This window comes from Salvia hispanica, chromosome 3 (assembly GCF_029641045.1).
Source record: "Salvia hispanica isolate PSC_SH4W2 chromosome 3, Shi_PSC_v1, whole genome shotgun sequence".
NCBI lineage: Eukaryota > Viridiplantae > Streptophyta > Magnoliopsida > Lamiales > Lamiaceae > Salvia > Salvia hispanica.
In genome coordinates this window covers 41,575,565-41,596,423 of record NC_142694.1, presented here as the reverse complement: position 1 = coordinate 41,596,423, position 20,859 = coordinate 41,575,565, and the positions used below count along the sequence as shown (strand labels likewise).

The following is a 20,859-nucleotide window of genomic DNA, read 5'->3' as shown; positions in this document are numbered from 1 at the left end:
CCTCTATCCAAAAAACCTACACTTTATAGAAGTGAATAATACATAGCCTCTTAAATACAAATTATGCCATTGCATCAAAACTATGATAGCAACTTGGCAAGCTCATCTACTCTGAGGTTTCCCTGTGGAACAACATTAAGATAATCAGCTTTAATTTCCTCCATTTTCTTAGCCACTCTTTCACCTCTCCGGCTACGAACCGTTAACTTCGGTGCTACTATATCCACCGGAGCTTCTTTCACCCCCGAATCCTCACGTTGTTGCAGCTTCCTTTTCTCTTCTCGTAACTCCTTAGCGCGCTGTCGATAGTTAGGGACCTCCGGAGCAGTCTTAGCTAAAGCAACTGCCTTCTTGAAAACAATATCAGCATCCAAGCTATCGCGATCCAGCATAACCGCCACCCCTTTTTCTACTGCTTGCTCCCTGAGTTGTATAATTTCCTCGGTACAAGCCACTGATACAGCTGCAATACTATCCACTGAACCATCCAACTCCACTTCGCTTTGACTGCATGCTTCTGCTTCTTCTGAACTATCATCAACCGTGATTGGAGAGATCTCGGGTGCGAAAGACATAGTTTCCTCTACGCCAGCCTCAGGCAAAACGCTGTCTCCTTGGGGCTTCTCATCGTTATAAGTTGGAGATATTGTGCTTTCAAGATCATCATGTTTGTCTTCGATGATGCTCAAGGAGTTGGGGATACTTGTTGATGGAGCAGGCGGTATCTCTGAAGCTGTATCAGTTTTGACTTCTTCCGCGACCCTCAGATTATTAATAGGTTCTATCGAGGACTTCCACTCCGGCCCTCGCCATATGAGTATGTGTTCATGCTCAAATGATATTAGCACACATGGGACAAGATCCTGCATTAAAGAAAACATACAGAATCAATGTAAAGGTGGATATTTCTTTTGATCTGAATCATCTCACTTGCACAAGATAGATAGATACATACTTTGAGTTTGGCACCAATTTTTTTGTAGTCACTTGGGTTCAAACCTTGGCAGTTTATGCGAACTAGTTCACACGCTTCAAATGCCTCCCTCACATTTGCCACAAGGTGAGTGTAAACACCATTTTTTGCTGCAAAAGACAGATAAATTATCAGTAGATTCATCACACGAGGAAAATGGAGTAAATACCAAAAGCATTCACATACCGAGCTTGCAGATTGGTGTTAGATCACGCCCCTTTTTCCGTAGATCAGATGCTTCTTCTAAAGTCAATCCTTCTGGAACTCTTTTAACTAGTCTTGGGTATACGGGTGCAGCAGGTTTCCATAGCATGAGAGGAAAGCGAGGTCGTGTTCTATAGTTATAGTTTCTGCCTCGGAAAAGGTAAATGACACCGCCTCTATTGTATATAATCTTCCCTCCCGATTTTTCCTGTTTTTTACAGATTTCATCTCATAAAAAGCTTGTCTGGAATAATAGCTAAGAGAAGAATAAATACATGCATACTTGATGTGATGCACAAGCAGAAGCTATTTCCATTTTTGGGCCATCCCTTAAAAATGGAAACTTTCTATTTTATGATATGGACCCCCCACAATCCACTATCACTACTTCCACTTCTTTTTATCTTCCTTTCTCTTGATCCATTTTTCTCTTCTTTTCTCTTACTTTACCAATTGTGCTTTAAAATCTGTGTTGTTTCAAACATTTTTTATTTTTTTCAAGGACGGGGTAGTATAGTAGTAGTATATTTCTTTAGTCAATAATAGTTCCATTCATGCTAAATTAGTAATTTAACAAGAGGTGAACCAAAAACGCAAAATCTTGGACACTAATTCCACGCCTTCAGATCACACCCAAAACAACAGCATAATCCAAAACTTATGTGTACAAATGTTCGAATCAGTAAGTTCGTTCAGAGAAGAGCAAGGAGAACATACCGACCTCCAATTGTTGGCACACATTGTCCATATCTACAGTGCATACACCCTTGCATTTTATTTTACAAACCCTTCTTCGCTTCCAAAGAGCATGTATGTTGTCCAACATGTTGTGTGTTAGGCCATCCCTTCCTGAAGATGAACAACACAACGGTCACTGAACACATTGTCCAACTTCTAAGACTCATGCAATCGACCTTCATCAAGATTCACAAAGTAAGAGAATCAGAATCCAGAACATCATGTATAGCCATACATCCAATTGATCCCTCAAAATCAGAAAATCGACAATACACGAAGAGCCATACATCTAGAATCAAGCAAAAACTACACAATGCGAGCCGATACCCACATTAATCAATGCTATGCTCTCTATTCATTTATTTGAACTTGTTTAACCTTCTTATCCTTCAAATACCCAATCTCATGTTTTATCAATCTAATAATTAACAAAAAAATAAAATAAAAATGCAATCTTTACCCATATTCAACTGCCGTGTGGATTTCCTAGAGCTTTCTATAAGCGCCTCAATCTCCTCCTTCGTCAGCGGCTCCCCGAGAATCTCCTCTCTAGACCTCACATGCTTCGGCCCCGAACCGGGCAGAAACGGCCCGGGCGCCTGCACCGGCTTCACCCCCTTCTTATGCGGCGGCGGCAGCTTAAACGAATCAAACTCCGGCAGCTTCTTCTTACTCGACGGCAGCGGCCTCCTCCCCGTCCACGGCCTCGCCATCGTCTCCGGCCCAAACGGCGACACCAGCGGCTCCCGCAGCTTCACCGGCCTCGCCTTCGGCGTCTCGGTGTAGCTATACTGATACAAAAACGGCGCCTCCGGCATCTCGTACGAAATTCCGTTGTCATCGATTCTGAAATCGGGGGTTTTGGTAGCTAGGGTGTCGTCTTCAATTCGATTTCGATTGATTGGGAGAAGGCGGGGTTTAGCTAGGGTTTTGAAGGCGGGGTGGGAATTTGGGGGTTTTGAGTATTTGGACTTTTTGCCGGGGATGGAAGGGGCGGAGGGGGAGGAAGGGGTGCCGGGGGATTTGAAGGTGGTGGGGTGGGGAGGGGCGGGGTTGTAGTTGTGGGCGATGGTTAGGGCGGAATCGAATCGCTTTTCGAGGCGGAGCTCGTCTTCGATTTCCTTCTGAGACCTCTCGCGGCGGGTGAATTGCCGAGCGTTGGCGTTGTTCCAACGGGAGAAGCGGATTTCGGTGGCCGGGCGGTGGGGAAGGGGGCGGAGCTGCGGCGGCGCAAAGACGGGGAAATGGGTCTTCACTGCCATTCTCCTTTGCGTTTAGCTCATTTGGGAGTGATCACATTTTATAAATTTTAAATTATTACTCTAAATTTTAAAAATTTCCCTTAAATATCGATTTATAATAATTATATTTGGTTTCGCCTTATTCATAATTTTGTTATTATGGTCTTACAAGCTTCTAATATTTCAATTCTTTATAAAATAATAACTTTAATAGCAATTGGCATAAATTTTAACATAAAATTTGTAAAAGAAAATGAGACCTATCTTATCTGATAGATAAACTTATCATAGAGTGACAGAGAATATTTTTTTGGATAGATCACAAAGAAAAGGGTGAACTACTAAAATAGTTCATGCACTATGCGTTTATCTCGCCAATGAACCATGAACTTTAAAAGTATTCCCAGATAACCCTGGACTAAGCGTTTATCTTGAAAATAGTCATTTTTCACTGTTTCGTGACGAAAATATCCTTTTGGAAGGCTTTGGGGGTTTGGGCAATTTGGTCTTTTTACATTTTAAATCTGATATTATTTCAATGATGTACTAAATTTGATATTATTTCAAAATTATCATTCTTCTTCCCCTTTTTCATCCTTCACTTTGTTTCTTTATTTCAATATTAGATTAATTTTATAAAATTAAATTTTAAATTTTGATTTTTAAATATCAATAAATTTTTTTAATTATTAAAACTACTATTAAATAACAAATTAATAGTTTTAATCAATATTTGATAGTGTCTAATATTTAATCAATAAGGTACGATGACGTCTTAGTTTTAATCAATATTTAATAGTTCTAATCATAAATAGATCATATAACACGATTTATTCCGAAATAAATATGCATCTAATGTATAGGAGAATTTGACTAAAAATATTATGAAGTTGACTAAAAATTTGATACTATTAAAAATTTTTGTTGAAATTTTCTAGTTAATTTTGATTGTTTTCAAATTAATAAACGGAAATTATATTAGTCTTACATTAGATGCAGATTTATTTCGGAATAAATCGTGTTATATGATCTATTTATAATTAAAACTAAGGTGTCGTCGTACCTTATTGATTAAATATTAGACACTATCAAATATTGATTAAAACTATTAATTTGTTACTAACTCCGTCCACGAAAATTTGTCTCATTTTTCCATTTCCGTCCGTCCTCCAAAATTTGTCTCATTTGACTTTTACCATTTTTGGTAGTGGACCTCATATTCCACTAACTCATTCCTACTCACATTTTATTATAAAACTAATATCTAAAAGTAGGACCCACAATCCACTAACTTTTTCAATTCACTTTCCATTACATTTCTTAAAATCCGTGCCCGGTCAAACCGGGACGAATTTTCGTGGACGGAGGTAGTATTTAATAGTAATTTTAATAATTAAAAATATTTGTTGATATTTAAAAATTAAAATTTAAAATTTAATTTTAAAAATTAAACCTAATATTGAAATAAAGAAACAAAGTGAAGGATGACAAAAGGGAAGAAGAATGATAATTGAAATAATATCAGATTTAGTACATCATTGAAATAATATCAAATTTAAAATGTAAAAAGATCAAATTGCCCAAACCCCCAAAACCTCCCAAAAGGATATTTTCGTCACGAAACAGTGAAAAAGGACTATTTTCGAGATAAACGCTTAATCCAGGGTTGTCTGTAGATATTTTTAAAGTCCAGGATTCATTAGCGAGATAAACGCATAGTTCAAGGACTAATTTTGTAGTTCACTCAATAGAAAAATATAACTATTTTTTTTAGAGTGAACTACAAAAATGGTCCCTGCACTATGGGTTTATCTCGCCCATAGTCCCTGTACTTTAAAAATATCGCCAGTAATCCCTGGACTAAGGGTTTATCTCGAAATTGGTCCTTTTGACTTTTTTTGGTACGAAAATACCCTTTGATATTATTTTGGGGGGTTTGGGCAATTTGGTCTTTTTACATTTTTAACATTTTAAATTTGATATTATTTTAGTTATGTACTAACTTTGATATTATTTCAAAATTATCATTCTTCTTCCATTTTGTTATCCTTCACTGAATTTGTTTTTTTTATTTCAATATTAGATTTAATTTTACAAAATTTTAAATTTTAATTTTTAAATATCAATAAAATTTTTAGTCAACTTCATAATATTTAATCACAAGCAATTATAACAACCGAACGAAGGCTAAATAGAATAACTCTTATTTTTCCATCATGATTAATATATTATTTTTCTGTACTCTTCAATTCAATTGAATATTATATTAAATAACAAAAATTAATAGTTTTAATCAATATTTATAGTGTCCATGAATTAATAGTTTTCATTAAAAAAATTTATTGATATTTAAAAATCTAAATATTAAATTTAATTTTATAAAATTAAGTCTAATATTGAAATAAAATAAAAAAACAAATTCAGTGAAGGATAACAAAATGGAAGAAGAATGATAATTTTGAAATAATATCAAAGTTAGTACATAACTAAAATAATATCAGATTTAAAATGTTAAAAGTGTAAAAAGACCAAATTGCCCAAACCCTCCAAAATAATATCAAAGGGTATTTTCGTACCAAAAAAAGTCAAAAGGACCAATTTCGAGATAAACCCTTAGTACAGGGACTACTGGCGATATTTTTAAAGTCCAGGGACTATGGGCGAGATAAACCCATAGTCCAGGGACCATTTTTGTAGTTCACTCTTTTTTTTATAGACGTACAACGTATATTCATTCTACATATAAAATTAAATATATTGATTTCTAAACTATGCAAAATAATCAAATACTCCTTATAGATCATAAATCAAAATTAAAAAAATAAGTTATAAAATGGATAGTTGCAAGTTCTTATTTTATCAAATTTTACGACAAACGCTTACTAATAAGTGGTAGTACTACGGTACTAGTATAAGAATAATTTATTTCTGTTTATGAGTTTTGAATGTTATTAAAGGAGAGAGCCTTTATCTCAAAATATTCTCAGCCCAATTGTCTCTTAATATTTGAGGCCCATACATTAACCCAATCTCTACTTCATATTTTTTAGTAAACTACACAAATGGTCCCTGGACTATGAGTTTACCCATAGTCTCTGGACTTTAAAAATATCGACAATAGTACCTGGATTAAGGGTTTATCTCGAAATTGGTCCTTTTGGCTTTTTTTGATACGAAAATACCCTTTGATATTATTTTGGGGGGTTTGGGCAATTTGGTCTTTTTACACTTTTAACATTTTAAATCTGATATTATTTTAGTTATGTACTAACTTTGATATTATTTCAAAATTATCATTCTTCTTCCATTTTGTTATCCTTCACTGAATTTGTTTTTTTAATTTCAATATTAGATTTAATTTTACAAAATTTTAAATTTTATTTTTTAAATATCAATAAATTTTTTTAATTATAAAAATTATTAAATAGCAAAAATTAATAGTTATAATCAATATTTGATAGTGTATAGTACTACCTAATCAATTAGGTATGACAACGCCTTAGTTTTAATCAATATTTAAATAGCTTTAATTATAAATAGATTATATAACACAATTTATTCTGAAATAAATATGCATCTAATGTAAGACTAATATAATTTTTGTTTATTAATTTGAAAACAATCAAAATTTACTAGAAAATTTCAACAAAAATACTCCTATATAAAATTTTAAGTAGGATCAAATTTTTAGTCAACTTCATAATATTTAATCACAAGCAATTATAACAACCTAACGGAGGCTAAATAGAATAACTCTTATTTTTTCATCATGATTAATATTATTTTTCTTTACTTCTTCAATTCAATTGAATATTATATTAAATAACAAAAATTAATAGTTTTAATCAATATTTATAGTGTCCATGAATTAATAGTTTTCATTAAAAAATTTATTGATATTTAAAAATCTAAATATTAAATTTAATTTTATAAAATTAAATCTAATATTGAAATAAAAAAAATTCAGTGAAGGATAACATAATGAAAGAAGAATGATAATTTTGAAATAATATCAAAGTTAGTACATAACTAAAATAATATCAGATTTAAAATGTTAAAAGTGTAAAAAGACCAAATTGCCCAAACCCCCCAAAATAATATCAAAGGGTATTTTCGTACCAAAAAAAGCCAAAAGGACCAATTTCGAGATAAACCCTTAGTCCAGGGACTATTGGCGATATTTTTAAAGTCCAGGGACTATGGGCGAGATAAACCCATAGTCCAGGGACCATTTGTGTAGTTCACTCTTCTTTTTTAAATTCTCTTCAAGACTTTAACATAAGTAAGTACATATTTCTGATGCCCTTATCTTAGCATAGATTCTGTAGATCTAGTGGCGGATGGAGGTGGGGCCGACTGACCCCAATAGTCGGCAGCTCCGTTCCATGGTCAATGGCCTTTGGAGTTCCTGATGACAATGGAGTCAGTAGCCCCTTCCTGAAAACACTGCCACATTAATGAAACATTCTTGGTTGGACTACTAGTTTTATACTGTGTATTAGCAAAAAATAAAGTGTAACAGTAACAATCTATTAAAATGTAGATGAATGAGAAAGAAAATGACTAGTAGTAGTTCGATCAAAGGAACATCGAGATTCGAGACTATCATTCACAAACGTATTCAACTGTCCGTGTTTGATCTTATGATATTATTATCGTGTGACACGATAACAATCCGATTTTCCGTGTTTGATCACCATATTTGGGCCAAATCAATTGGAAATTCAGCCTAACAAGCCAATATATGGGCCCATTTTCAGGTGGGTCAATTTTGTAGGTTTTGAAATTGAATGCATGAACCTATTCATTTCAAGTTGAGTAAAGGCCAAAATTGGTACTGAACATATGGTCATTTTACGTTTTTGGTCCTAAACATTATTTTGTGGATTTTTTGGTCCTGAACATATGGAAATTTGATCATTTTGGTCCTCCGTCAACATTTCCGTTAAAAAGTAACGGTCAACGGGCTTAATCCCGATTTTGACCAAATTAAACTTTTAAATCTGATTTTTTACTCCCTAATTATTTTTATAAATGTCCAGCTCAGCAGCCCCTCTCCTCCAGCTCGCCCCCGCCGTGGTCCTCCTCCTGGTGTCCTCCAGCGCCGCCACCGACCACATCGTCGGCGCCAACAAGGTCTGGAACCCCGGCCTCAACTACACCCTCTGGGCCAATAACCACACCTTCTACGTCGGCGACCTCATCTGTACTTGTAACTAATTCCCCACCCCCTTCTTTTCTATTTCCTTAATTAATTAATCCTATTTTCAGATGTTGCAGCGTTTAGGTACCAGAAAATGCAGTACAATGTGTTTGAGGTGAACCAGACGGGTTACGATAATTGCACGACGGAGGGGGACACCGGAAATTGGAGCAGCGCAAGGAATTCATACTCCTCGACAAGGCCAGGAGGTACTACTTTATCTGCGGCAATGGCGGCTGCTTTAGCGGCATGAAGGTCTCTATTCTTGTCCACGCGCTGCTGCCACCGCCCAAGTCTTCCATAGCCAACCGCACCTCTGCCGCAGCGCCGCCGCCGATTGGAGTTTTGCACTCCCTAATTATTTTTATAAATATTCTAAGTTGTCGGTGGGTAAAAAATAATTAGGGAGTAAAAAATTAGAATTAAAAGTGTAATTTGGTCAAAATCGGGATTAAACCTGTTGACCGTTACTTTTTAACGGAAATGTTGACGGATGATCAAAATGAACAAATTTCCATATGTTCAGGACCAAAAAATCCAAAAAATAATGTTTAAGACCAAAAACGTAAAATGGTCATATGTTTAGGACCAATTTTGACCTTTACTCTTTCAAGTTTTCGGTGTAGATGGTACATGCTCGTGTTTTATGCTACTTTTGATGTCTCATTTATCAATTCACATTTAAAATATTTTTCTCACTTATCACAAAATTCATCCACGTCACCTCGCAAATTTCATCATTAATTTTCAATTACTTGCTTAAACTCTTATGATTTCATGTGCCAATACTTATTTTATTGATACAAGTTGAAGAGGAAATCTTAGCATATCCTGTTTAGTCAGATTGGTCGCTGTATAACCAATTATAGTTACCGGCCCAACGTGTCATTATATCACTCTTAATTATTTTTTAAATAGCTTTAAACAGTCATTCTTATAATTGGAGTAATGTGATATATACGAGTGTAATCAAATACGAACATTAAGTATTGTTCAAACTCTAAACTATAATCTGGATCTTTGAAAAATGTCAACAGATGACAAAATAATAGTAACAAAAAATATCAATACAATGTCAACTGTTGACACTATGTTGATATTGTGTTACGCCAAAATATTTAAAATTGTACACTGTGTTGACATATATTGACATTATGTTCAAAAGTTTAGAGTTTGTACAATATATAGAGTTTTGCATTTTATCATCACCCTTATTCTACATTATTATGTACAAATAACATAAAAATTAAAGCCTTATCTATTCATTTTTTCCATAACTTCAATCAATAAATAAAAAACAATTCGAGCTTTGAATATTATTTTACTTAATAGAAATAATGACCACAACAACCTTTTTAAGTATTAAAATTAAATAAAATCCTAAGTAAAAAAAAACTAATACTGACGATACCTAAACGAAAACGGTGCTCACTTATGTGCTCATGTATGGTATATTATGACATTTCTCATTATTGGGATTCAATTTAACGTCTTTTATTTATAAAATAAAATTAAATACTTCATACATCCATGATTAATTGTCCTTAGCTTTTTGATATGTCTATAAATTAGTTTCATTCCATTTTTGTACATGGTCCATCATTTTTCTCTATATCATCGTATTTTTTCTCACATTCTCTCTTCTATTTTTATTCCACTCTACCTGTTAATTACATTTTAATTATTTTCTCTTTTATTTTTATTAAATTTATACTTTAAATGTGTTTATTTTCATTCTAATAGATGCAATCATTCATATTGATGTTGCGGCTCAATTCATGCCATTCGCACAATACAAGATACCAAATATTAATTAGGTGTAACTAATTAAATTTGGTACGACTTAATTGGCATAATTTCGACATATTCGAAAAACGCCATGTGAGTAGCCCGTATGTTTCGAATGAAATATAGTTAAATTCTGATAAAAACACTAAAATATAGTACTACAAATTCTCTTCTTTGTTTATTTTTTTATTTAACCATCTCTTCCTTTTAATTATTAATTAATAATACTATCATTTTCCTAAAATTCGTACTTAAAAGAACTACCTCACTTAGTACCATGGAACAGATAGATAGAAGTGCAAAGAATTTTAGAATAAAAACAACCTCAATCAAACAAAGTGAAAATACATTAATATTAGTTGACATCACAAAGACACAAATATGTCAGAAACTTTTTAGCATATTCTACTCCATATACTTAATTTCCCCCTTTTAGCATATATATACTACTCCATATACTTAATTTCTCCCATCCTATATAGTATTTCCTTCGTCCCTCAAATTTTGTCACAGTTTAACGGGCACAGATTTTAAAAAATGTAATAGAAAATGAGTTGAAAAAGTTGGTAAGACGTGAGTCCTACTTTTATGGTATTGCTTTAATAATAAAATATGAGTGAGAATAAGTTAATGAAATGTGAAATCTACTAATAAAAATGGTAAAAAGTGAAATGTGACAAATTTTATGGGACAGACAGAAATGAAAAAATGTGACAAAATTTCAGGGACGGAAGGATATATATTGCATTATGTATGTACATACATATAGTATATATATACTGTATCGTATATATACAAACACCACTCGTTACTTTCTTATTTTCTCCTACCCAATATAGTACAAGTATTGTGTACATATGCATACACCACACATTTACATACACATACTCCCTATATAAACAATCAAACACACAAAATCATCTCTATACCCAAACTATAAAAAAACACTCTCCCCTAAATCTTCTACTCCATTCCATTGCATGAAAATCCCAAACCCATAGAAACAACAAAAATGGGTTTGCAAAGCCAGCTATCCGACGTGTCATCAGAATCCACCCTCATCCTCGCCGTCGTCCTAATCGGAAAAAGCGTACGTTATCTCCGATCCCTACTCTCCACTATCCTGCGCACAATCGGCGTATTCTCCACCAGCTTTGACCCCAATTCCATCGGCTCATTAAACGACGTCGCGGGGTCCGGTCTGGCCGGAGTCATCCTCCTCTGCGAGCAGTTGAATCTGAACCGGGCGCATTCCTACGCGAACCGGCCGGGTGACCGGTCCGGTTCGGAATGTGTGGTGTGTCTGAACCGGTTCGCGGAGGGGGAGAGCCTGCGCAAGTTAGCGTGCTGCCACGTGTTCCACAGGAATTGCTTGGACGGCTGGCTCGGTCAAATGAATTTCAGCTGCCCGCTGTGCCGCGCGCCGCTTGTGACCGAAGAGCGAGTGCAGAGCACGCGGAGGCGCGTGGGCGGTGACGTCATGGCGTGGTTTTGCAACGGTAGTTTTGATCTTTGACTTCTTTATTTTCTTTTTATTTTTTACGTCTTTGTTTGTTGAAGAGTCGCGTGGAATGTCGATGGCTCTTCCCTATTTTTAAAATAATTCATGAATATATTGCATTTAAAGCTATCTCTTTGTTTACAGTTACAAGTTTTTTTAGTAGTATGAATTTTGAGAAATGCAAATAAACATGTGAAATGAAAAATTTATATGAATGTAACAAAAGTTAAATGTGACTCATTTGAGATAAATCGAAATAGTTAAAAAAGACATTTATTGTTGGACAAAATGTGTATAGTAATGCCTTTTTGAATGTTATGTGATTTAAATCTTGATAGCAAAAAATTCATTATAAATCATTTTGGTAGTTAGCTAGGAGTATGAATTTTAATTTAAAATAAAAAGTAGGAGAGATGAAAAATTGACTACATAGAGTATTAAAGTTAAATAAATTAAGGAGGGAGAGAAAAAAAAAAGTGATGTGCCAATGTGCCATATAGTAAAATATTGAAATGAAATTATTCTTTTGTAGATTAATCAAATATGGGGAAAAAAAAATAGGAATGTTGGTTGAGGGTGATTTTTATTAGAGTACATTTCTTAAATACATTTTGTTTTAAATGTGGAAAAGTGATAGCTAGCGCTATTTAGGGTTGTGATTTTGTTATAGTTTGTCGTCACGTGATTTTCCTTTCCTTGAATTTTTGTGTAAATTTGCATCATAAGATAGCAAGAGGAAGAAAATGGACACGCAAGAAAGAGGATAAAGAAAATACAAAAGCTCTAAAAAATAGTAAAAGGAAACTTTAGCAATATATCATTAAAATTACTTATTTTGCACCGAGTTATACTATTTTATTGAGTTACTTTTAATCTCTTTTCTTTGTGACTATTTGCATATATGAAAAACTAGCACTCCCACTACTAGAAAATAATGTCTTTTGAAGCTCACGATTATTTGTTTTACTAAACTAATATGAACATCATCTCCTTTCATTCACCTTCTTGTTAGATTGAACTAATTTAAAATAATTAATTTGTATGGTTGTGCTCATAACCATAGTAGAACCTAACATAAAATATTAATTTTTATTTCCACTTGCATGTTATTGTGCTTTGGATCGATCAAATACTAAAAGAATACTAATCTTGTGGTGTCCATTAGATGCTTTAACATTCGAAAAGTTGAGATGCATTTTGATTCACAAACGAAGTTGCTTTAATTTAGGGGTCAAATGAACTAAATCATGTCACATTCAAGTTGCGTGGTCCTATTACAAATAAAAGATGGAGAAAATGAATATTGATTACATTTCAAATGTGTGGTCTTTATAACTAACAAATGGTCTTATTAACATTGGAGTATAATTCCCGTCCCACTATGTGATTTTCAATGGACGTCTCATTGGAAAAATGTAACATTTAAGTTACACACGTATTTTTTTTTTTTTTTTTAAAAAAAGAAGCTTTCGATGCAAAATACAATTTGTTAATTCAGTGCAAAATGGTACTACTCCATAAACTAAAAATTAGTACTTTTATTAGGACGAATTAAGTATATTTATTAAAAAAATACAAGAAGCCCACATTTCATATAACACTTAAAGCCCAAATACTTTTAATAGACAACAAAGCCCAATATTGTGATAAAATTCAAATATTTTAAGTCCATTTGCAGATCTCTTTATTGGGCTGTGGTGGATTCATTTATAAACTTAATATAGTGAGGCCTTTGAAATTAATATCACTAAAGCCCAATATAAATGTAATATGTCATTTTGTTCATCATAAATTTTTTGTACTATACTTTTCAATTTTTCCTATAGATATTGGGAGTTACCTATCTTACAATTATTTTGTAGTATTAAGTTTACAACCTTATAATAATTAATTTTCCCAAATTTTCAATTATAGCACTTCTCATTGCGATTTCATTTCTAGATTTAGCTTCTTCCAACTATATTTTCCTTTAAAACACATAATTTTTGCTACCCAACAGAGAATATGTTACAATACAAAAACAAAATAATCTGATGAACTGTCCCTTCCACTATTTTTTTAACTTATTAAAGCAAAAGGAGAAAGTGAAATATGAGAAGTCAAAAGACAAACACTTTAACTTTTTCTGATATCCAATAAAAGAGAGAGAAATTTACATTGAGAGGTGTAAGAGATGCATGCCCGGCACCAAATATCCCAAACCCCAAATCCACCCCCCATCTTTCCAATAATTCCAAAATCCACCCCAAAATTCCACCTTAACTTAAAAACATCCCAAACTCGGCTACCTTGTATGCATCTCTTACATCCCATTTCTCATCTCAAATCACAAACACTAAACGTGGAAATTAAACATAAACAAAATACAACTAATTTTTCAAGAAAATAATAAAATACCCAAAATAAAATAAAATAAAATAAAACATAGTGAATAAATTCGGACCGATACCCTCAATTCCCCGCCATGCAACAATTGCGATCTTCCGATTTTGCCCCTGGATAGAAATTCGGGAGAGCGGAATTGCAAGGCTATTTTTGTCAGCGGTTAGTTTATGCCTACAAACAACTCCTCCTCCTCCGCCGTCTCCGCCGCAGTCCGCCGCCGTAGCCGCCGCGAGAGCCTCCAATCATGTCGTTGATTAACTGAATTTGTAGTGGAAAGCAAATGAGGTAAGAAATGGGAGTGGAATTTAGGTAAGAAATGGCAAGAAATTTGATTTTTTTTGTAAGAAGGGAAGGTTGAAATGGAAGGCAAGGGTAAGAAATGATAGAATCCAATTGTATATAAAGGCAAGAATGCAAGCTTTTAGGTTGAGCGTGATGTGTGTGTGAGTAGAGACAAACGCTATCTCTTTTTTCTCTCTCTCTCACACACACAATCTATGGTGTATATATAAGTGTGTATATACTAATGCTAGAGATTTATTTGGTGTTGAGATTGTAGTCCAAGTAGGGTTAAGGGCATGTTTGTGGGAAATGTAGAAATGTCCACTAGCACGATTTACAAGGCCTTGAAATTTTCTCACCGGCTACTTGTTCACACACTCACGTACTACTTCAGCCATCCCTCAAAAAGTACGAACATTTGATTGGATATAAGAGTTTAATGCATAATTAGTAAAATAAAATGGAGATAGAGAAATGATTGTAGAAATAGTGTTAGTAAATAATAAGGTCTACATTGTTAGTAATGTAATTGAATTTCTAAAATTAGAAAGTTGATATTTTTCAGGGGCAGACTAAAAATGAAATAGTTCTTACATTTTAGGGTACGAGGAAATATATATAATGTATATAATGAGGTTATGATTTTATAATTATCTAATTGCAATATATATATATAATGGAATATATAAGTTTGTTATATGTTACTTCCTCAATCCGTCATTAAGAGTTTCAATTTACCATTTTAAATCCATCTGCTATTAGAAGTCATTGTTCACTTTTACTATAAATAGTAGGTGGATCACATATTTTGCTCACCTATTTCACTCACTTTTCGTTATATTTCTTAAAATTCGTGCATAACTCAAATGAGACTTTTAATGTCGGAAGAAGGGAGTAACATTCACTCATGCCCTATCATAATTCCGTGTTAAAAAAATGTCTCGCTTATGGCGCGACTCCAAATATAATTTTTGGACAATTTTATCATTTGTTCCTTTCTTTTTAATTGTCTGGAAGTAGTTTCGTCATTTACCATGTCTTAGAAGTGAAAATAATGCCTACTATTTTATACAACTACAATAAATATGATTCTAATAATAATTCAACTCGACGCGTATATAGAGATAGTATTTATGGAGAGTTTGGGGTTATAGAGATTATTAATGCAGTGAGAAAAGAAAAGTGGAACTTGATGTGGTTGGTTTGTCTCTCTTTGCTTTCGTGATATGTGAATTTCTAAATCTATCTCTCTCAACCCTAGACAAAAGTCACCATGGACCACTTTTGAGTTTTATTACCTTATTATTGCCAATTGTACATTTGTGTTTTATTTATATTTATTATTTTACACACATAATCATCATCATTACTAAAACAAAGTATTTACTCTAAACAAAGTAACTGGACTTTATGTACAATTATTTTTGTATAGCAATTTATATGTGTAATGTGTATGTGTTAGATGTAAATTATACTCCTATATTTATGCAATGACTTATTGAAATCAAATATTACTAGTTACTACTCGTACTCGAGTATTTAATTTAATATTTTATAAATTGAAATGACAGAATACGGTGGTGTACGGTTGTACATTTATAGATGATTTTTCCTATAGGTAGACTGTTTAAGTGTAGTGAAAAGACTGGAATTAATGAATGGGAGTTGTTAAAATCGCTTTATTGTGGGATTTGTCAATCAAGTTGTGAGAAACCCAAAAGCTGAATTCGATCTATAAGTCAGCTAAATTGAGATTCTGATGTCGTTTTTTTTAATTAATAAGAAAGAAAAAGAAAAAGAAATATAAGACATTCTACTTTTATTAATTATTTAATTAATTTCCACCGAATGGGAGTGCTATCATAAAAGTTGTGCATTATTGCAACCACCAATTAGAAAGTGCTTCACTTGATGTAATTCGATGAAAAATACAGTGTCCTATTTTGTTATTACAAGATGTACATAAAAATAGTTTTTTACCCCTAAAATTTAAGATTGTTATGGATAAATTCCACTCTCTTGCGCAAATCATACGTACTTATAATGTGAATTTTCTTTTTTTTTATATGCATTTGCAAATTTGTTCATTCCTTTTATCACGAATTGATTTTGGAATGAAATTTTATTAGAGCCTAATTGTTTTTCTTTATCTAATACCTCATTCGTCCCAAGATATGCACTTTATCTTTTAGTTTGTCCATAAAAGATGTTAAATTTTATTTTTAGAAAAAAAGTTTCTTCTTACATTAATATGTCTATTTAACATACAGAACAAAACATTATATGTGACATCCGTCTGGAAGGAGTGAAGTACTCCCTCCGTTCCATAGTAATAGAGACGTTTTTCCATTTCCGTCTGTTCCATAGTAATAGAGTCATTTCCCTTTTTAGTAAAAGTCAATACATTTTTCCACACCTCCTTAGAGCATCCACTATAGCACCGCCGCGCCGGCCGCCCCCTTCCCGGCTTAGCCGCGGCGATCTATAGGGGCGAAGGCGTCCGCCCCGGGGGCGGACGGACGTTCGCCGGCTTTGCGGCGAGGACGGGGCGTTGGAGAGAGAAAAGCGACGGCCGCGGCGGCGGTCCGCCGATTTTCCTTTTTTTTTTTAATTCGAATTTATAATTGTTTTTTTATAAATATTCCTCCCATTTTCATCTTCTCTCCACACACTTCTTCACTCTCTATCCAAATTTTCTATCTCTAAAAACTTTTCAGTTATGGATGATTTGTGGAATCAAGCATGGGATTCTTTGATTCAAGAGGTGCAGAGGGAGGCCGACGAGGAGGCGGCGGCGGCGATCCCTCGTGAGATTCGTCATCGTCGGACAATCCCACGAGACCATGTCGGAGCGGCTGAGCGGCTTCTGGCCGACTACTTTAGCGATGAGCCTCGTTACCCGGCTGAGATTTTTCGTCGGCGTTTCAGAATGTCCCGACCGCTATTTACCCATATAGCGACGACATTGGCGGACCGGTTCGAGTGCTTCACGCTCCGGAGTGATTGCACTGGCCGGATCGGTCTGTCTACTTTGCAGAAATGCACCTCTGCAATTAGGCAGCTTGTCTATGCCGGACCAGCTGATATGTTCGACGAATACCTACAGATGGGTGAGACGACTAGTCTAAATGTGCTCCGGCAGTTTTGTAAGGGCATTCGGCAAGTCTTTGGTCCGGAGTTCCTACGAAAGCCAACCCCTGATGAGTGCCAGAGACTGCTAGATATGCACGGTGCGGTGCACAGTTTCCCCGGGATGATGGGCAGCATTGATTGCATGCATTGGGAGTGGAAAAACTGCCCGGTGGCGTGGAAAGGCCAGTTCACTACCGGTTTCAAGCAGAAACATCCGTCGATGATCCTCGAAGCCGTTGCTGACTACCGTTTGCGGATCTGGCATGCATATTTTGGTGTTGCAGGTTCGAACAACGACATCAACGTTCTGCAGTCGTCGCCTATCTTCAATGATGAGTGCCGGGGAGAGGTCCAGAGATCAGTTTTGTAGCAAACGGCACGCAGTATCGCAGGGGATACTATTTGGCAGATGGAATATACCCTCGTTGGCCCGTATTCGTCAAGACACTTCGGCAACCGGCTGGAGCGAAGAGACAATATTTTGCGCGCAAACAAGAGGCCGCTAGGAAAGATGTTGAGCGAGCTTTTGGTGTGCTCCAAGCGCGATGGGCCATTCTACGCTGCCCGGCACGAGTGTGGCACGAAGATGATGTCGCAGATATCATGGTAGCGTGTATCATATTGCACAATATGATAATAGAAGATGAAGGATTTGCTGCAGAACGTTGGGCGCCGGAAGATGGTGCAAGTACAAGTCACGGTGTTGCCTCCGCGCCGATACAGATGGGTGTACCACGTAGTAATGAATATCTGATCCAACGTTTCGCTGATATACGCCGGAGCACAGCACATGACCAACTCCAGGTCGATTTGATTGAAGAGATCTGGGCACGTAGGGGAGGCGGCGTAGCATGAACAACATGTGTGATTTCCGTAGATCAAATTTTCGTTGTAATTTTCCTCTCACTTTAATCCGACGAAAATTTAGTTTTCAATTTTAATTTTATTGCACTAGCCGTTTATCTCGAATTATTTTTAGTCCGATAATTTGTAATTGAATTAAAATATACAACAAGAAAAATAAAGTGAAAGTTTTCCACTAAAAAGTGTCCACTATTGCTGCGGACACTTTTTTTTGTGGCTGTGGACAAATAAAATGGGGCTATGGACAAAAAAAAAAGTTGTCCACCAAAAGTTGTCCACCTATAGTGGATGCTCTTACTCTCTCTTACTTTTTTCTATCTTCATCTCTCTACCTTTTTCATTTTCCATTTTATTCTTTCTTTACTTAACTCACCAAACCCAATTTTTCTTAATCTCCGTGCTGAAAAGTTTTGCCTCCATTACTATGAAATGGAGGGAGTATAAAACAATTGATTGAGTAGTTGATATTGTGAGTTAAATATGCCCATTTTATTGGTGAATATTCCTACTCATATGGACCATACTTTATAAATCAAAGGGACAAATTTATGGGTGAATTAAAAAGAAAGTTATATGGCAATTTTTTTTATATAAAAAAAATCGAATAATAATTCCGATTATAATTACACTCCAATTAATCCAAAAACCAATGATTAGAAGATGAAATATATACATGTGAGATTGGGAAAATGGAAAATAAAAATAAAATTTAGAGAGTGTCTAATCAGTGTCGGGTGATAGCCGGACAGATAGCGGCGCGTGAGCATCGAGACGCCGCTCGTGTTTAGCCGTTTGAAGCCACTCACCCTTTTTATTTTCTCATTTTTTTTATTCTTTCCATATCTATAGCAATATAGGTCGTGGGATTCTGTCACTTGTCACTTCACTCAATTACCCATTTATTTCCTCAAGATATTTTCTTATTTTTCTATTTTGAGAAATTGGTTTGATGCAAAAAATTGGACAAGTAGATATTGAAAGAGCGTTGGGATAATAGTTTAGAGAACTAACTTTCAACGTAGAAATGAACTCACAAAACTTATTCATAATCCAATATTTCTCATGCATGTTTCCATTTTGGGATAGTCGTTTCGATTGTGACATTTGTTTTCGTTTAGAACAACTTTAGTATATAAATTTTAATAAATAATATTGTAGTAGTAGTATATTTTATTCACACATTTTCAAGCCACTTTTTGACTTTTGTATGTCCTAAAGTTTTGAATCATGAAATAATCTACAATGCTGATTTTCAGTACATGAATTCGATTCTATGCAAAGATTAGTTACAATTTAAATGATTTAATCCAGAAATGAAAAACATTTACAATACAAAATTATTGTATTTTACGTACTATATCCATTTACACTCCGTTTTATGTTTATAAACACTACAAAAGAAGTCTTTTTCGAGCACTAAAGTGGTCGGGAATATCAAATGAGATCAGAAAATGTAATTTCTGTACATTTGTGAGCATCATATTAGCTTGGGAAATTGTCATAATTTGCGAGTACATGGTGTGCTCGAAAATAGGAAGTCGAAAAATGAGAGCTTTTTTATGTAGTAAAACTCATTTTTTTCTCTGTTTCCATTCAACAAAGTTTGATAATTCCACAGTTACCATATAAAAAGAAGTTAATTTATGTAGACAAACGGCTCTACAGGATTATGGATTTATGGGGCCATAGGTAAACCACTTTTCCCTTTATAAAAAGAAACACATTTTCACTCTACCATCATTCCCACCCATGGTAAATCATATGGGCATCATTTCGTGTAAATTCAATTATAGAAAAAATGATTGGGTAATCGTAATAATTTTGGTCTTTTGTGTAGGCAGATGTGGGTCCCTAATATTCTTTATAATTGTCTTCTACTATTTGGCTAAGTTCATGGAGGTATATGTATATATGCTATGATAGCATATGTAGGTGTCCCACAAAATGCAATTTAGAAATTTAGACATACTTTTTGGATGTATATTTCAACCATTGTAGATTGATAGTCGTGCAGCAACTCCTTTAGTTTCTTTTCCCTTTTTTTGGGGTGTTGAAAATTGAAAGTAGTTTCATTCAATATTTCTAAAGTTTGATAGTATGACATTATCTCTACCTTGTAATTTATTTTAATCTTATTCTTACTGCTCAAGATATGATAAGTATCCACGCACAATACTACTACAATAGTACATGAGCAATAAAAAAGGGGAAGTTGTGGAAATATGATGGTGTTTGGTCAAATTCGTATTCGTTTGCAACTTTCAAAATCAGTTTGAAAAATCACGAGTTTAGATTTATCTGTAATTATTCCAGGGTAGATTTTTTTGATGAACCTAATATGGGGGCAGGAAAATCATACATGAACGTCAACGCCGATGAATTAACCGACTAATAAAAAAACATTGTCATCTGGTTGAAAAACAAACGCGATATATTGCATAAGGATGACCTCATTTTTTTCTCAACGAGATAATTGCGAACATATCAAAACTTCATAGTTTTTTTAGCGGAATTTTTAAAGTTGCAAGATAGACAAAAACTTGACCAA

The 20,859-nt window shown here is 34.4% G+C and overlaps 2 protein-coding genes and 1 pseudogene across 2 annotated transcripts; 2 read left to right on the top strand and 1 right to left on the bottom strand.

Annotated features, from left to right (window-relative positions):
- Positions 1-4: 4 nt before the first annotated feature.
- CAF1 (RNA-binding CRS1 / YhbY (CRM) domain-containing protein) lies at positions 5-3,210 on the bottom strand. The gene is made up of 5 exons (XM_048114031.2): positions 2,376-3,210; positions 1,899-2,026; positions 1,160-1,385; positions 956-1,083; positions 5-863 (listed from the first exon to the last, which is right to left on the bottom strand). Exons 1-5 carry the CDS (start codon positions 3,175-3,177, stop codon positions 81-83), a joined length of 2,067 nt encoding a protein of 688 aa, XP_047969988.1. The 5' UTR covers positions 3,178-3,210; the 3' UTR covers positions 5-80.
- Positions 3,211-11,069: 7,859 nt separating this feature from the next.
- LOC125216976 (E3 ubiquitin-protein ligase RHA2A pseudogene) lies at positions 11,070-11,777 on the top strand (annotated as a pseudogene).
- Positions 11,778-17,034: 5,257 nt separating this feature from the next.
- On the top strand, positions 17,035-20,372 carry LOC148930805 (uncharacterized). Its single transcript, XM_089066617.1, has 3 exons — positions 17,035-17,545; positions 20,149-20,210; positions 20,310-20,372. The coding sequence occupies exons 1-3, from the start codon at positions 17,035-17,037 to the stop codon at positions 20,370-20,372; spliced, it is 636 nt and encodes a 211-aa protein (XP_088922743.1).
- The last annotated feature ends 487 nt before the right edge of the window (positions 20,373-20,859 follow it).

Bases quoted from the DNA above. Each gene is read 5' to 3' on its own strand.
- CAF1 (XM_048114031.2), bottom strand. From the start codon at position 3,177: ATGGCAGTGAAGACCCATTTCCCCGTCTTTGCGCCGCCGCAGCTCCGC. The intron at 2,027-2,375 runs GTAAAGATTGCA...GTTCATCTTCAG, and splicing joins CACACGGCAGTTGAATATGG to GAAGGGATGGCCTAACACAC. The intron at 1,386-1,898 runs GTCGGTATGTTC...TGTAAAAAACAG, and splicing joins ATGTGTGCCAACAATTGGAG to GAAAAATCGGGAGGGAAGAT.
- LOC148930805 (XM_089066617.1), top strand. From the start codon at position 17,035: ATGGATGATTTGTGGAATCAAGCATGGGATTCTTTGATTCAAGAGGTG. The intron at 17,546-20,148 runs GTGCGGTGCACA...TCTTTTGTGTAG, and splicing joins GAGACTGCTAGATATGCACG to GCAGATGTGGGTCCCTAATA. The intron at 20,211-20,309 runs GTATATGTATAT...CAACCATTGTAG, and splicing joins ATTTGGCTAAGTTCATGGAG to ATTGATAGTCGTGCAGCAAC.